General features: G+C 33.3%; 2 protein-coding genes across 2 annotated transcripts; both read left to right on the top strand.

Moving 5' to 3' along the window:
• The first annotated feature begins 4,644 nt into the window (after positions 1 to 4,644).
• LOC113398211 (heat shock protein Hsp-12.2-like) lies at positions 4,645 to 5,354 on the top strand. The gene has a single exon (XM_026636832.2). The coding sequence runs from the start codon at positions 4,716 to 4,718 to the stop codon at positions 5,214 to 5,216; it is 501 nt and encodes a 166-aa protein (XP_026492617.1). The 5' UTR covers positions 4,645 to 4,715; the 3' UTR covers positions 5,217 to 5,354.
• A 5,479-nt stretch (positions 5,355 to 10,833) lies between these two features.
• On the top strand, positions 10,834 to 16,713 carry LOC113398214 (phospholipid scramblase 3-like). The gene is made up of 5 exons (XM_026636836.2): positions 10,834 to 10,900; positions 12,772 to 12,971; positions 15,012 to 15,203; positions 15,838 to 15,996; positions 16,617 to 16,713. Exons 1-5 carry the CDS (start codon positions 10,873 to 10,875, stop codon positions 16,638 to 16,640), a joined length of 603 nt encoding a protein of 200 aa, XP_026492621.1. The 5' UTR covers positions 10,834 to 10,872; the 3' UTR covers positions 16,641 to 16,713.
• Positions 16,714 to 18,416: the final 1,703 nt, after the last annotated feature.

The following is an 18,416-nucleotide window of genomic DNA, read 5'->3' as shown; positions in this document are numbered from 1 at the left end:
ACTACATTGGAATATATACTAAGGTAGTATTCCCCCCACTCGTATTTCACCGACGTAAATCTGACGTGTTTCGTGCTTAAATACATTAAAAAAGTAAATATACAGGTACTATTTGTTATGTCCAATTAACAAGTCCAGAATGTTTAAATAAAGGCGCTTTGTGCTTTATTTACAATTTCAATATATTTTAATATAGAGCAGTTGTAACGAGTTGTAACCGTTGTTTTTTTTTAACAACCCGTAATGTGATCACATTTTATTTTGGGAAATATATTGGGCTTCCCAAAGCCAACATTGTGCGCAGCACCTAGAGCTAACTTCAAAAAGGCATAACTTCGATTGCACATTTGTGTACCTATATGTGTGTCATTTTTTTATTGAATATTTTATTTTTAGAAAATATTTATCTTATGTCTTATTAAATTTAAAAAAAATCCTCACATTAGGGACAGCCAAACTAAATTTATTTTGACATGGGCTGCAATGCCTCCAATAGTAACAGATTAAACTATTGTAAAATTGTACATTTTTATAGTGTCAATAAAAACTTCTTTTTTGATCTCAGTTTATTTTTTTTCTTATTTTTTTATTTCCATGTATCTGCAGTAAGTTTGTAGTCTGGATTAAAAGATCGAAAACAGATAGGTAGGTAAATAAATTGATAAGTTGTGACAACATATTGTATAAAGATAGTGATTACAACTTGACTATGTGTGGTAAACAAATTGTAATCCAAAAATAAATCGCAAAAACTAATCCCCAACGTACTCGTATTCTCAATTAGCCGAGCACGATTTGCGGAAACATTGACATAATGTGATTCACGTTTACGTTTATTTCCACTATGGTGAAAAATAGATTTGTTTGTTATTTTGTAACAACGTTACTTTATATTGATTTTATAGAAAATATTTTACTCCCTTTATCCTTGAAATAAGTTAATATTTGTTTTATGTTCGGTATTCGGCAGGTTTAAGTTTTTCTTTAATTATGTCCATTAAAAATTTGACTTTATTTTTGAAGATAATTATATACATACATAACAATAAAATATATCTAGTGTGCAACTCAAAATATTTCATTGTTTTAATATTTTTTTTATTGTTCATATTCAAGATGAAACAGCGTGTACGCTCTACAACAGACTCTAAATACTTGTGTATATATTCGTATTAATAAAACGTCCAAATATAACTTTGAAAGGCATCATTCGGTTTTTATTACCAAATAATTAGAGTAATATTCAATACAAATAGGTACTGTTGTGCGTCAAACGTTGATCAAACATTCATCACGAGTTATTTACATAATTCATGAAATGAGTGAGTGAGAAGCTTATTAGAGGGAAATTTAGGTTCGTGCGGTTTAAACTGATTCTGCATTGATTGCAAGCTCGTCTGCAGAGTTACTTATAGGATAGTGTAGGCTGAGTGACTTTCACAGTATAATGTCCTACGGTATTATGCTTTGGGGTAACGCAGCCGCTATCCATACTATATTTGTGCTGCAGAAGAGGGCTATTCGCGCAATCTATGAGCCAAACCTAGGAGCCAAGGAATCATTAAGGTATAAATTTAAAGAAATTAAGATATTAACTGTTGCTTCTCAATATATATTCTGTAATGTTTTGTATGTACGGAAAAATATTAATGTTTTTATGAGAAAATGTGATTCTCTTAACATTGGTACCAGGGACAAACACAATCTTGTTACTCCTGTTATTCGACTGCATAGAGTCAGTAACTCTTTTGTGGGGCAATGTATACGCTTCTACAACAGGATCCCAGAAAGCGTTCAAAATGCTTCTATAGCTAAATTTAAAAAAATTGTTAAGGAACGCTTGTGTGCTAAAGGTTACTATACAATTAGTGAGTTTATGTTTGATAGCACACCTTGGGAATGAAAAGATCGACTCCTGGCTTCTATTCATATACAATTATGTATGTAATTAATTTGACAAAAAAAAAAAGACCCGCTGAGTTTCTTTCGCAGGTTCTTCTCAGGTCAGGGTGTTCCTTTTTCCGAACCGGTGGTAGTGTTTAATTTGACCATCAATAAGTAAGTGTGATGCTTCTATGTTGAAAAAAGGAGTTTGAGTTTGAGTTTGAGTAGGGTCCCTCGACGGCTAGAGGCCTCCAGGCAGGCCATAAATCGGGAAATTTGAAATTCATTGTTTCTGAAATCATTGAAGATAAATATTTCTCCTATTTGAATAGGATGGCATACCTCCGTAATATAAGCAGTAAAAAAATATTGTAATTATGAATAAAACAGCGGTGTGGTACAAAAATATATTGAAAGAAGTCAAAAAACGTAAAGTGTATTGCCTAGGGACCCCAACATTACCCATCCGGACCTGGACCTAATTAAGTTTCAGTTATATTAGGATCAAACGTTTGGTTTCAACAACTGGATTGTAAGTTTTAAGACCACCAGCGAGGGCGAGGATCGCAGCGCAAGCAAATTGCGTCGAAGATTCTACTAGATTATTATATAATTTCTAGATTAACTAGAAAGTAAGGACAAAAATCATCAATCCTTGGATATGGTCTGAGGCACGTCAAAAAAGAATTGTATTTATATTTGTATCAATTTAAGCACTTAATGTTATCAATTCTTATGTTAATTAAATTATTTTATTTTTAAGCTTAAATAATTAAAAAAAAAAGAAGCGTATCAAAATATTTGTCAGTTCCACACCGTGTTACCAACGTGTCCAACTAAATCGTTGGCCTAACTGTAGCAATTAAATAACTCGAGGACTTGGAAAAAGAAAATGGGGAAATTAAAGTTATTGGGTTTTCCTGTCGAGCTTTTGTGAGAGTAGCCCTCAGTTTGGAAGTTGCCAGTGTCTGGCATTGTATGGTAAATATTATAATAAAAAAAACTATTTCATTTCAAACGATGGCGTACGGGCCGTTTCGAATAATCAATTAAAAAAAACAATTAATAAATATTTTGAAAAATAATACTACTGAGTATTATTTTCGTCTTTAGCAGGTTCATCAAAGGTAGGTTCATCAAATTTCTTTCCGTGTCGACAGTAAACTGACATCTATAAGCAAGGCAGAGCTTCTGATTGATGATGAGAATGATTTTGCTATTTAAATTTTGCTCGAGCGTGTTATTATTTATAAGAAGAGCTCATTCATAAAACATAATCATAAATATTTCATAAATTATATCACAAATGTTAAAGGACTACAAAAGTAACTGAAAAGACACTTTGAAGTCGGTGACAAAACCATTTTATTTAATTAAACAATTTTTTTTTTAAATGGTAAATTTTTTATCTCCTCGGACATGCTATCCGTGCCTGCCTGTATCTTATTTCTAAATTGTACTATTTTTTAGTGCGTCTGTATTTTTTTATTTATATATGTCGGAGGAGCAGGATGCCAAACAGTTGGGTTCGGGGATTAATCCGACATTATAATCAATATCAAAGGATTACAATAATTCATCTCGATTAAGAGCAAATGGGTTTGCAAGCAACCATCGCATTCGAGTAGCTTGTCAAAACATAACGACTCGCGTTGCCATGACACTTACAACTCCTTTCAGGGTGACCCGCTCTTAAAAGTAAATCAGCCATCAAGCATTATTGCCAGCTACTCGATTCATTAATTATCCAAATCAACAACCAAAGTAACCGCGCCCCGTTATATATGTTATTCATATGCAAAAGCTGTAGATTCCAATGGTATTTTCATTGTTTCGGATTGTGTCCTTAAAGGGACGTTATTTCTCTTGTTGGTTTTCTGGATTCATTGGCTGATCTGGATGGTATTTGGCAAGTCTGTTCATTATTGGATCATTTCTACTACGGATCGCCATTTTCATATTGTAATCTGAAAACAAGATATGGGTGGTCCCATGGACCCTGGGAACCTACCACAACAGATTTAAGTTTAAATTATCCAAGTCGATGTAGTCTTTGTTATTTAATCGGTAAATATATATTAAAAAAAATCGTGTGCATTTAAAATTCTATTCTGTTATAGAAATTTAGAGTTTGTTTAAAATAAACTTAAATGTAAATCGGTTTTGGGGACTCTGTAATACAACCGACCTATCAGAGTTATAATTAGAATTGTTATGGAAAATTATTTTATTGTTCACAGAGAAAATATTAGAAATGTTCTAGCTACTTGGTTCATAATGTTATTATGAAATAATATGCATCATGCAATGCGTCGAAAATATTATGCAACTTAAATCATTCCTTGAAATGATTATACATTTATTATATTATTGAGATAAAAAAAAAGTTAAATCATTATTTTCTAAAATCTTATGGTTTTTTATATAAAAAAATAAAAATTATATTCTTTTAGTTTTAACTACTCGCCTCAAGATGGCGCTGTATAGAAGACTGGAATAAAAAAGTACTTAAATAAAAAGATAGAACACATTGAATAACAACGTAGCTTTTACTAATATTTATGTATTTTTTTTATATATATAACAATCTGAATAAATAAATAAAATAACGTTTCTAGAATCTTAAGTAGATAAATGATCTACGTAACAACAGATGGCACTGATGCAATGTTCTATCATTCTCTAGAAAATTCGAGATAATTCAAGCCGCTTCTGGAATATAGGTGGCGCGATTACGGGAGGTATATAAGCACGGAAACTGCGGGAGGGCGCGTCAGTCGAATACAAACAAACGAGCTGTTTACATACACGACGAAAAACAAACAAAAACAATGTCTCTTATGCCATATTGGTTGCGTCATTTGAGAAATGTGGCTTACCGGGATCCAGTTGCAAGGATTTTAGAAGATCCATTTGCTGTTTTCGCCAAAGATCCTTTCTTCCGCGATCCGGTGAAGTTTATTAGACAGATTTCGGCCCCTGTGGAGAAAGAGCAGCATGGAATCGAAGGAATCTACTCCGACTCAGAAATCAAAGTGGACGGAAAAAAAATTGAAGTGCATTTGGATGTTCAGAATTTTACACCAGAACAGATCGAGGTGAAAACAGTCGGTAACGAGATTATGATAGAAGGCAAGAAAGAAATTAAGCGCGAAGATGGATGGACGAAGAGTCACTTCGAAAGACGTTTCCTGTTACCGGAGGGCTTTCCCCCAGAGAGGGTCGAGTGTCATCTTGATAAGGGAAAACTGAAGTTAGTGGCGTTTAGGGCTGAACCACTCCCAGAACGAAAAATAGCAATTCAAGACAAATCTGCAGATGATAAGGCCTAAACGTGTGGCTTGATATAAATGTAACGTTTATTTATCATTATTTAGTTTCCAGACTGATAGTTTAATATATTTATATACTATGTATTATGAGTTTGTTATGTAATTTAAAAATTTAAAAATAAATAGTTTATAATTTAATCGGGTTTTATTTTTGAAATGACAGTCAATTCTAAATGTGTTTTCTAGTATATAGTAAAATAAATGATAACATAAATAATTAAAGCTACAAGTAGTATATCTAAATTTAACCGTACCTATTAATAATGCCTTGTTAACCCTGTCAATGCTACTCGCATTACTAGCCGGCATGGCTTCGTGCATAAAACATGCAGATATTTATCGAATATGGCCAATATTTTCATATTTTTTTATGTCATGTCATAGGTGGCAAACGAGCAGGAGGCTCACCTGATGGAAAGTGACTACAACCGCCCATGAACATCTGCAACACTGGGGGCTTGCAGGTGCGTTGGCGGCCTTTAAGTACGCTCTTTACTTGAAAGTTCCGAAGTCGTATCGGTTCGGAAAAAAAACACCGAAAGCTGGTTCCACAGAGTGGTTATGCGAGGCAGAAAATGTCTTAAAAATCGCGTGGATTTTCGGACATCTAGGTGGTGCGGGTGAAACTTAGAATTCTGTCGAGATGTTCGAAGGTGAAATTCACCAAAAATAGCAGTAAATAATGAGATGAGAGATAATGCCAGTGGGACTAGTACGGTAATAGCATAGCAACTGCTGCTATCAAATATTTGTTGCGGTGAGATGTTTGTTCTTTGTAACCTTGTAACTGTGACGGTAAGGGCGGTGGTGATCACCATCAGGTGGCATATTTGCCTTTCCTGTAATGATATAGGTTATCATTAAAAAAATATAGCATAATTTCCAAGGCGTTTTGATTTTGTAATTTTACTCTATCATTCAAGTCCGCACACCACTACAACATTTCATAAAAGTACTCTAGATACTTGAATGAAACCATTTCTAGAGTTCGCTGTTCAAGAGCTAAAGAGCTCGGAGAATTAGCGATATTGTATTGCGCTCCCGATGTCTAAATAAAACATCGTATGATTGGAATTATCGTACGTTACTTTTAAAAATATATGCATTTGAATGGAATAAGTTTTACAGAGTTTTGTTACAGAAGGACCTCGGAGCAAAAACGTGGACCGAGCTTCTACAACTTTTGGTTTTGGATATAAAGTGGCTTACTAGGTTTTTTCTTTTCGAGTTCATATGGAGGCATGTGCCCACCGATTAATCTGCGTGGCGATGTCAATAAGTATATTGCTTTTCAGCGGTATATAACTAATAAGTGAGTGATACCAACCCAGACATTAAAGTAACAGCGTAAATTCGACTAAGGACTCTCTTCATTTGATAGGAATATTAACATTCATGTATTATTTTATTGACTGAAATGACTACTGATTTTTTGCTTGTTCTTCTCGATAGATTAATTATAAATATATTGTATCAGGTCATTTAATAAACAATATATTGATTAATTAATAATATATTCGTACTAAGAATTTTAAAATCAACGCTTATTAGGGCGGGGCATAAGTGCCAAGTGAGTATATACTTTTATGGTGTCGCAAATACCCCTTCCAGCCCCCGAGCCAGTGTACACAACGTCATGGGTACAGTGCGCATCGGCTCATTATAAATTTAGAGTTTCGTAATGTAAACGAATATCATTCTTATCTATAATAATTTGTCTTACTCATATCGGTGTTATAAAATTATCTAGTACATTATTACCTGCTTTGGAATAAGATGGGTAGATGGTGGACAGGCTGGACGTTCGACTGTTATAAAAATTGAATAAAAGTATCGAAGCTGTTTTTGTAGTATAAGTAGCATCGTGCAATGTTGGATATTACAAAATTAAATTTAAAAAACTAATGTCGTTTACGTCTTAAAACCTTTGTTGACTTTTACTATCTGATAAAAGCTTTGGGATAGTACCCGTGCAGTGCGTTCACAACGTGGCAGAGCGTTCTTCAAAGGAATTACGTGTCTTTACTCAAACACATGCTTGCTCCACATAAACGCTTGAGATAAGTCTGTAAGGTAACCTTTTTAAAATAACGTAACTAAATTATTTCGATAGGAACGCTAATAGCAAGTTTTCAGCTGACCGTACCAAAGAGTTATATCACTTCAGTATCAAACGGAGCGCGGAACGCGAGGGTGGGTTGGGACTTGTGACCGATAATACAGGATACTCTATACTCTCGTGGAAAAATAATTTATAAATTAAAGTGTGCGAGCAACATTTTAATAAATAGTTCTGGTGTTCCGTATAGCAGTGAAACTTTTTGTTTTAGAAAATACCTGTAAATATTTTTTCAAATTTATAGTATTAAAGTAGCAAAATACAACTAAAATTTCTTAAGTGCGTAACATAAATTTAAGCTTAATCCGGTTAGTAATAGTTGTTTTAGTTTAGTTCAACTTCTTAAGAATGGATTTTAATGTATATAAAAGTAAACGAAATTCATAATTCAGTGCATATTATTTTAGGTGGTACATCGATGGGTTTTTGGTTTTGGTTACTTGAGACCTTACTGAAAAATTAACTTTGGATTTTATAAATATTATCCGATGTTTGTATGTACATTTTGTTTTTCAATTACACTAAGCTGGTATTTGCTCACGGGTGGTCTAAAGAGTATTTAGAACTTCCTCCATCCATAATATTGACAATTAGCTAAAAAATAAAATAGTTTAAATGGATATAGCTTTTGTACGAGTTAATTTAATAACATGAGATATTTTCTGTTTCTAAATTCGTTGCTATTTTTTTTTATACCGTCATAATTTACTCTATGGTCTCTATACTCTATGGTATATTTTCGTCGTAATAAAGCATTACCTTAACTTTATGATCATTATATTATATTAATTATATTCTAATGTTTGTAGTAATAACAGTAATTAAAGATATTTTAGGTATGTCAGTTGAATAGCTCAATATTATACGTTATTTTAACATTATTATGTATGTAATTATAGCAACATATATATTTTTTTAATATTAAAGTATTAAATGTTTAAAGTTGATGAAGTCAAGTAAGAAGTGCTGTGTAATTACTATCTAGTTTGACGCACAGATTTGATTATATATATACGTCGAATCGATTCATTTTATTTTCTCGGAATATAATGTACACTTTATCAATTTCCTACATGTTTTATTTTTAACCAACTCAAAACAGAAGGTTATGTTCTTATATTGACAAATATTTTTATTGTTATGTGAGAGGTCGGACCATGGTTTTTAAATAAAATCTTGTATCAATATTTAAGTTATAATCATTGGAAATTAATTCTAGTTCTCTTTGTAAGTAATATATTTTCAACACGATTATTATAAAGACGGTCTAATAATAAATACTTACTTTACGATTGCATGTTTATTACATTTAACTAAATATACGGTGATTATTTATTCAAAAACTACTTCGATGTTCATACCATACAACTCCGCTCACGATGTTTATTTGATAGACAATTTTATTACTTCTAACGGCTTTTTTATTTAATTTCATGAAGGCAGGCAATTTCCACGTGATGGTGAATAGGTACCGGCGCTCATTTTCAATTCAAGTCATACCGTCTACCTTAGGAACTAATATGTTATGTATCTGTATAGTGCTGGTGACAGGAGGATATTTTGCCCAGAGGATTGGAATTGCGATCCAACGGGGAAATGCTGATAGCATTTTTGCCACCATTCCAAGCGGTCATGATTTGTACAGTAATTATTTATGTATATTATATATATTACAATAAATATTTTGTCTTTTACTACATTGGCTCATTTGCCCTTTGGACCGGTAATCACCAATAAATGAAGGATTCCTCTTCATGTCATGTTTGTAGAACAATAGACGAGAAGGTGGTACAGAGTCAGGCTGGCAAAGCTCACCATCATTTGTATAGCGTTAACACATTTATTACCTGAGGCTTGAGAGGCTTTTCAACAGTTTTGAAAAAAAATATAAGGTGATATTTCCAACGCTTACTTTTGATGTTCTTCTCTATGTATGATCACCAGATCACTTGAAAACGACTTGACCGATTAAAACTATTCAATCGAGGTAGATCCCAGATACCGCTAACTGTTAATATTTCATGTGCAACATTCTCTAATTTTACATAGCCAATTTGTTGACTTCTTTCTATGTTTTGTTTTGTATTAACAAGATGTCATTTAAAGTATGGGCTGAAATCATAACCATTTACAGTAACGCTATTGTGCGCTACCGTTATAAATTTAAATCGAATATTCGTTCCTTCCTTTTCCGTATTTATTTACTCAATGTCTCAAATCAATCAGCCAGTCCCTGTGCTCTAAAAATTTAATAATATTAAAGTAGCAGCTTTTAAGTGTCTCACTGTTGCACTAAGGCCTCTCTTTTCGAGGAGAAGATTTAGGAGCAAGTCGGTGAATACATGGATGTCAGAATCCGAGATGGCTCAGTGGTTAGAACACGTACAACTTAACTAATGACTGCGTGCTAAATACCTATTGCGCTTAGAACGCGACTTATATAAAATAAAATAGCTGACTAAGAGTTTTATAATCTTTTATTTAGTTCTCCATCTAAAAACCGTTATTTATCTTGCGCTTTTCTGTCTGACTAACCTCTTTCTTTGTGGTAAGGGATCAATGACTTACTATGTGAAAATTACTTATGTTAGGACGTGTGTGACAAGTCATATTAAAGCATACTTATTAAATTATATCTTTGTATAATGTAAATGTCAGTCAATTCGCGTCTATTCGTATGTTAGATGTATTTATGCATTTTTATTACTATATGTATTTTTTTTTTAATCAAATACGTATGCGGACTGACGAAAAGGCCACCGGATGGTAAATCCTAACCACTGTCCCATAGTCTATCCATTCCTTACATCGCCAACGCACCACCAATCTTGGGAGTACTAAGTATTACTGTTTGACGTTCGAATATCTGATGAATGGGTGGAAATTGACCTTGAACTTGAAAAGCCTTCAAAGTCTTTCCATATTTTACTCAAAACAAAACTAAACAAAAAAAAAACGGTGACTTTCATATCGCTCGTCACGTCATATAACAATATGCTTATTAAAGTAAATAACACATTAATTAGAAACATTTCACTGTAAATAACCCTTAATATTTCCGTGCGAACAAGGTTGATGTTGATGGTGTCGGCTCAGTTATAATAACTATCGCACGTAATTTTATATTTAGGAGCTTTTGTTACGTTTACGAATAATTTGTACTTACATAATAATATATAACATATTTTACTGTTATTACGTATATGTTTATAGCTTAAAAATAAAAGTACTGGTTTGCCTTTAGCTCGGAAATTGATACAGGGTACTTTTATCCGGAAACATGCAATACAAGTAGACTTCCCTATCCCTTAAAAGTTACAGCGTTATATAACACTTTATTTTTTCACCATTATGTAACTTCTCAGCACGAATAGACTAAATAATAGAATACGTGTTTTAAGTGATATAAAATTAATTATATGAATTATTAAAATTACTAAATAGCAATAATGTATTCGTAAACGATTCGTTATTTAATGGAATAATAGTGTAAGCTGAGTTATAAAGGATCGACGAACACGAAACATCGGAAACAAGATGGAAGCCGGCAATACAGCTGCTACAGGTAAGGATACTTATACACTTTATTAATATTTCAATAAGATATTTATACGCTAACTAGCAACCCGACCGCCCATATCGCGGCGATTTTTTGCTAACAAATAATTCGGAATAGTTGATATCTTCTAATTTTATTATGTACTAGCGACCCGCCCCGGCTTCGCACGGGTGCCATGCTGATACTAAATATACTGCAGAATGTCTCACAACATTCACAGTTTTTCAGTCATTAGGTGATTCGATTTAAGCACATATAGGGGCAGACATCGGTAAGCGACTTTGTTTTATACTATATAATGATTGTGAGGTTGTCGTCAGGTGTAAGGCATAAAAATCACCCAATTTCTATGAGTTCAAGCTTGCATCATACCAAATTTTATCAAATTCCGTTCAATGGTTTAGCCGTGAAAGAGCCACAGATAGACAGACAGAGTGAATGTCACATTTATAATATTAGTATAGATTTGATTGACTAAAGTATATTATAGTAAAGCAGTAGTATTGTAGTAAAGCAAATTCGTTCCCACCGAATGTCCCGCGATACCTATCGTGTTTAGGGTTCCGTACCCAAAGGATTAAAACGGGACCCTATTACTTAGAGTTCGTTGTCTGTCCGTCCGTCTGTCTGTCACCAGGCTGTATCTCAAGAACCGCGATAGCTAGACAGTTGAAGTTTTCACAAATTATGTATTTTCGTTGCCGCTATAACAATAAATACTAAAAACAGAATAAAATAAATATTTAAGGAGGGGCTCGCATACAAATAACGCGATTTTTTGCCTATATTTGCTCGATATCAATGAATGTACCTACTGTTGTTTACCTAGTCAATGGTACGGAACCCTTCGTGCGCGAGTCCGACTCGCACACGGCCGGTTTTTATTAAAGTAAACAAGATTATCATTTGTCATTACTCTGTATGCTACAAATCTATAATTTCACGCGTGAAGTCCGATGGGGTAGTTAGTTCTTGATAAAGATTTTTGTACAAAATCAAAATAAAGGTACCTCTGCTAAGCTTAGACCGCCTGCCTTACCTTGCCTACCGCTGAGATGATGTGGACCTTATTCCACCACACTAATAATAATAAAGCGGGTTGGTGGATAAACATACGTTAATTTAATTGCCTTCGTACTATCTAGTAGAATATATATATTTTATTATAGAAGTGAAATAATTGTTAAAAGAATGAAATTATAAAATCTATTTACTCAAGTATTTTTAAACGATTTCAAAAATAACAAATTGTCTATTTTGAAGCGATATTTTCAATACAGCGTATTTTTACCACCTGTATTTCTATTCATTCGAAAAATCAGAACACGCAGAAGAATTTACGACCCAATTTATTTAGCTACATAGTTTTTAAGAACTTTCATATATTAAGCTAAGATTTATAGCAACGATTCGTGAAGTGGCCCACCCGCATCACCGCTCATGTGTCCAGACGATTCGCTGTTTGTTTTTCAGTTACATAATAACTTCGAAACGAAGAAGTGAAATGATACAACTTTTCAACACACTATTCCGCTGTCAGAACGCGAATAAATGCGCTCTGGTTTTAGTTAGTAAAGTTTATGCGTTTGTTTATAAATCTTTGGCTTATAATCGTTCACTTGTTGAATTTGAATGAATTTAAAAGTAATTTTTCTTGAATTTTTTCATTCAAACTTTATTCTCGATTGCAAAGTAAATCTTTTCTATGGCTGTCAAGTTGTGCAGGAGGCTTGGAGCGTATTGCATCACGCTGCTTCCCGGCGGTTTGGTGACATGAGACAGTTCCGTTAACAGTTTTTACCATGTTTTACTGCATCACTGATTAGACTAAATAAGACTGGACTAATTTGTAATCAACTTCAATTTCTGGTTTTCAGGTATCGAATTGCTGAAGACTCTGGATCGCGTTTTGATAAGGGAGCAGTCTGGATCCTACGTCAATAACAAATACGTGGTGCTGACCGCAGAGGGCGCAGTTTTGCTGTACGCGAAGGAAGACTCGGGAATTTTGAACAGAGTGCTGGTCGGCAAGAGCAGAGCGTTTGAAATCGATGTATTTGATACAAACGATAAAGAGGTAAGTTTATTAACCAGACCGATTTTGGTTACGGCGACCTGTCTCCAGAGCGACTAGCCATCGATCAGCAAGTTTCACGAGATCATAATTCATAATTAATTGGGACAGGTAATATGAAACGATCTGAAAGTGATTCCTTTCCGAGGCATGAGAGCATAAACACTAATATCCAGACTCACCAGACTCAACATTTTGTTAATTCATCCGGGTCATCTTGGTATTGTTTTCTGTTCTGAAAATTTTGAAATTGGATTGCGGCCTCATCAGCTAGCCACTAAACCACGAGGCACTAAAAATTTGTTAATACATTTACATGTAAATTTGAAGCCTTTGGAACGAAAACGGTTCTTATAATTCGAGCACTCTACCTCGATGTAATAGTCGATGAATGCTTTATTGGTTTTGAATATATTGTACATTTAAACATTTTTGGGTACACGATTTAATAAAGTTTTCAAAATGATGTTGCCATAACAATAATATATTTGGGATAAATTTATTGTTCATTTTTTTTTTCATGACGGGTATTCATACAAATCCTTAATTGTGGAAGATGTAGTAAGTTATATATGTTAATTTATTTATTTAGGTACATTGATTTAGAAGCTATGGCAACACGATCGTATCTTTAAATTTTATAAAATTCATAGATTACTAACATATAAATTGTAATATTTATTTAATTATGAGGTTAAATAATTTTAAAATAAAATTGACATTAAGTTCAATTTATATAACTGGACAATAAAGTTCTGTAAGAAAAATTACTGATTTACATTATCACGATATTATATCCGAAATGTACAGCGTACAATTATGTGGGCTGTAATCATAAATGTTGCCACAAACTTAACAGCTAACACGCAAAGGCACGCAACACTGACCCTTGACCTTATGAGTTATGATTACCACTCTAAAATCCAAGGGATATTACAGAATTTTGTTAAGGTGAACCTTTGAGGGCTTATAATAATATTGTTAATAACTAATAATAAATGTTTTGTTTGTTTGTCTTCTACGGATACTGTCCGCGTTCCTAGCTCAAAAAAAGCTTTTTTTGTTGTTCAATATAGTATATATATATATATATTTAGACAATATAATGATGTAATTTTCGTGAAATAGAGTTTTTCTTTCAGTCCGCATCAATGTTTTTCCTCTTTAACTGGTAATTTATATGCATATTTTCATATCCTGCCCTCAGGTTATATCAATACTTAACTGCATAAGTCTCGGTTCAGTGACTGACTGCCACACTTACATTCACATTGTATTTTATTTCATTTTATCCCGACAAAATAATACAAAACACAAATGAAATTCTCGGTTACCGAAACGTTTAACGGATGAAATTACATAGCACTTAAGTACCGGAAAGGGTTTGAACCGGAAATTGAAGTTTGTCTTATGTAATATATAATTAAAAGAAAACACTTTACACTTTAAAGTATATTAAAAATTAAAAATTGATAATTTACTTCATAATATGACATATTAGTTAAAAAGATAATATTCGTTTTTATATTTACTCAGGCGACTTGATGGTAAATGATTACCATCATCCGTAGACACCGGCACTGCGATAAGTCAAATTACCTTCCACCACCCTGCCAAATCGTCCTCAACAAAGTGCCACCATTTGATGTTAATATCTCTAATGTATGTTATTACATTGGCTCACAAATTCTTTGAATCTAGAATTGATATGGAACGAATGGTAACCACCCAGATCGAACACAAGACCCATAAAATAAGATTGCATTTGGAATTAAATGTCATAAAATACTGAAGATTTAATAATACTTCATGTATTTAATAAATTCATTGAATCAACCCCTTATTTAACTCAATTACATGGTGCGTGAAGGTCAAAACATTTTGTCTAAATTCTAAATAAATTCTACCCAAACGCTTGCTTCATAATTTGGAACACAGTTGTGATGCCGTTGACAAAACAGCATAATAATATATTTTAAGATTAAAGATAAATTAAAACTTTACGTTTAACTTTACGTTACTGTTAGCATTTAATAATTGTAGGTGATAAAAATCCGTCGGCCCTACACTGTCGGTCCAGATAAGATGGACGTAGCGCTGTGCGGGCAGGCCGCTGCGGTCGTGAGGAAGGAGGTCACCTTCTTCAAGCCGGTGCTGTCTATCAACGATGTCAACGATCACCCCGTAGTGAGGGTCAAGGGACCGGTGTCCATATCATCTGAATGCAACTTTGAGGTAATTAGATCAAGCTTTCTACTCTAGTTAATATAATATCAAATTTACAATGAAACTTTTGTATGTACAAATATAATTATTTTCTTAGCCTTTATTTTAATATTTTATTCAATATAAACATTGTTTATATATATATTTATTATAAAAATATTTAAAATTTCAAAAGCCTGATGTAAACGTTCGTCTTGTTGGTTCGTGTGAACCACCAATGTGTCCAACATTGGAATTTAATTTATATAAATATCAAATATTTAGTGTTCGACAGAAGGTCAATAGTTACGTCGGTATGCGTTAATCGTATAATTACGTTAACAGTGTCTCTACAAAAACTTCACAAATGTTGCAGGCTTCAATGATTATATGAAATAATTTAAACAAAGCTTTTATTATTACTATAAACTTAAAAACCTTACTCAATAAAGTCGTTTAACTTTATTTTGCGTCATGTAGAACGTAATTGTATGAACTCTAAATATCTAAATTAAAAAAAGCTCTTTAATTGGTATCACCAAATAGTGTTGAAAGTTAATAATTTAAATATCAAATCTACTCATAGAATTTGTTTTTTTTTTTCAAAATGTTTACGAATGAGACCAAATGAATAGAATATAAAAAGTACATTGTAAACTTTCAGTTATATTCCACTGACAAGAAACGTATCGGGGACATCGGCAAGCGCTGGAGCGGCCTCGCGCGCGCGCCCGCCGCCGACCGGGACAGCTTCGCCATCCGCTTCCCGGTAGACCTCGACGTGCGCTACAAAGCTGCGATCATTAGCACTTGCTTTCTCATTGTGAGTACGAATCACGTACATACATGTAACGAGCATTCATCATTTATATATATATATAGGTAAGTGAAATGGTAAATGGGCCACCTCGTCGTGAGTGGTCATCATCGCCCATAGACATTAGCGTCAACTTGGATACTCAGTGTAACTACAGGCACGAGGGACATCACATCATACCTTCCAAGGTTGGTGACGCAATTGCAATCTAAGGAATGTTTAATATTTCTTACCGAGATGATGTCGGACGGTGGGGACCATATACCAGGTGGTCCATTTGCTCGGCCGCAAACCTCGACTATAAAAAAGAAATGATGGCACCTTATGATGATTCGCCTCTGATTGTTTATAATTTGACAGGAAAATTATTTATAGAGATCTAATTTTAGCCGCGATGTGGCACAGTTCCTTCAATAAAAATAATTGTCATTGAACTTAACCGAGGTTGTCATTATCCTCAATAGATGGCAATAATCGTACCATAGAGCTAAACATGTTAGATGTATTTAGTAAATAAAGGCTGTATTAGCAAATAATGTAATTTATTGTCATTCCGGCCAATAAGGACATCGTTTTCTGATATTTTAGTTAACAAGATGTCTCTATAATGACCATTTCATTTTCAGGATTTCTTGTTCTATGAAAATTGAAGACACGACAAATAATCAACCTTTGACAACGAATAGAGTGAAACAAAATAAATTGAGCTTTACGTTATCTACAAATTATGAATGAATTATTTTCATGGTTGATAAATAAGATGTTTTAAATAAATTTATTTAATTTATTTTTCGATATTTATTTAACCCTTAACATACCATTTTTTATTTAACATAGCTATCGTACAGCGCCATCTATTGTTCAATAGCATAAAATGTAGACATTTCCTTTTCACGTAGTTTCCTAATATACTAGTAGATGGCAGACAGTCAGTGCAAAAGGGTTTTTTTATTAAAATGTAATGTTTTTCATCTCACACATGCTAGTTAGCTAGATGTATTAAGATACACATTTTTTGTGATGTGTAAGATATTATAATATTAAATAATCAGGTTTTGATTTAATATTGTATAACTATTTTTAGAAAATGTAGGTAACATGAAAGACATTGTATTCGAAAATTTAATTATAAGAATTCAGTGCGTTCGCTGTTTAATATTTAACTGTCAGACCGACTCTATATATTCTCAATATTAACTCACTGAAAGATCTACTAGAAATTTAATCTAAAAGGTTTCGTAGTTACGAACTGCAGCTATTAATGCATGTCTACAAGAAACAAAGTTTTAATTGTTTTCAAAAGTTTAGAAGAATCCGCACAACTTCTCTGAATAATTATTTTTGTCTGAAGAATTTTTGCATTTAATTTATAGAAATATTTTAATATTCCTATAATTTTATATAAAATTATAAGACAATCTTGGCCGGCAACTTTGCTTACATGGAATTTGGTCCTGAAGTGTTTTTTTCATTTTTTCATTTCTTTCTCGAAAATATGTGTGTGTAATGGAAGACTGGCACTGTAAGAAATATTAAGTTCGCCAATGCGCCGCCAACGTGGAATCTCAGGTATTATGTCTCCTGTGCGTGTAGTTGCACTGGCGCTCGTCCTTCAAACCGAAACACAATTATACTAAGTGTTGTTTGGTGTTAGAATATGCGATGGCGGTGATACCCGCACGGACGGGCTGTATTTCTTTTTGCACATAATAAATATATACAAATAGGGTAAAAATAAATGATTAAACAATGGGAAATAAGGTACGTGAGTACTCATGTAATGGTGATGAGTTCTCAGAGTTGTAAATAATAAAGTTTTTTTAAAAACCCTCCGCTATGTCAGGTAGGTCCGTCTGCGGAGGTGTTCCGAGCAGCTATAAAACACGCCTCGTGTACACTTGTAATTAATTTATTTCTAAGGCGCTCTGTTTCCGCAGGCCTTCAAGATTTATTGGAGCTGGAATTAACAAGATAATAAACTTTGTTCTGCGGAAGCGTGGCAAATGAGAGCGATTTTTGTTTCGCACGGTGAAATTCAATCGCCTTATTAGATTCGACGTCGCTTAAAGTGCTTTCGTTACTGAAACGAAATATTATGGTCATTCGTCTGTCACCGCTATATAAATATTTCTCGCTTAAGATGTCCATGACATGAAATATTTAAATTATAATACCCAATACAATATAACTTATTAATTTATTTTAGTCTGCCAAACTTCTTGGGTACAGTACTTCGTCGCATTCAAGATTTTATGTCGGGATAATATATTTTTAGTGTTCAGATATTACACGAGCAGTACCCAAAGGTCATTGTGAATAATATATTTTCTAGTTATCTATACAAAATATATAGTGACGTGTACATTTTGTATGCGACGGGAGCAATTTTGATTGCCTGTCTGTTTGTTTTAACTGTTAAACCACTA

The sequence above is a fragment of the Vanessa tameamea genome, chromosome 2 (assembly GCF_037043105.1).
Source record: "Vanessa tameamea isolate UH-Manoa-2023 chromosome 2, ilVanTame1 primary haplotype, whole genome shotgun sequence".
NCBI classification, from domain to species: domain Eukaryota; kingdom Metazoa; phylum Arthropoda; class Insecta; order Lepidoptera; family Nymphalidae; genus Vanessa; species Vanessa tameamea.
The sequence above is the reverse complement of the archived record's forward strand: the minus strand, read 5'-3'. Positions and strand labels throughout refer to the sequence as shown.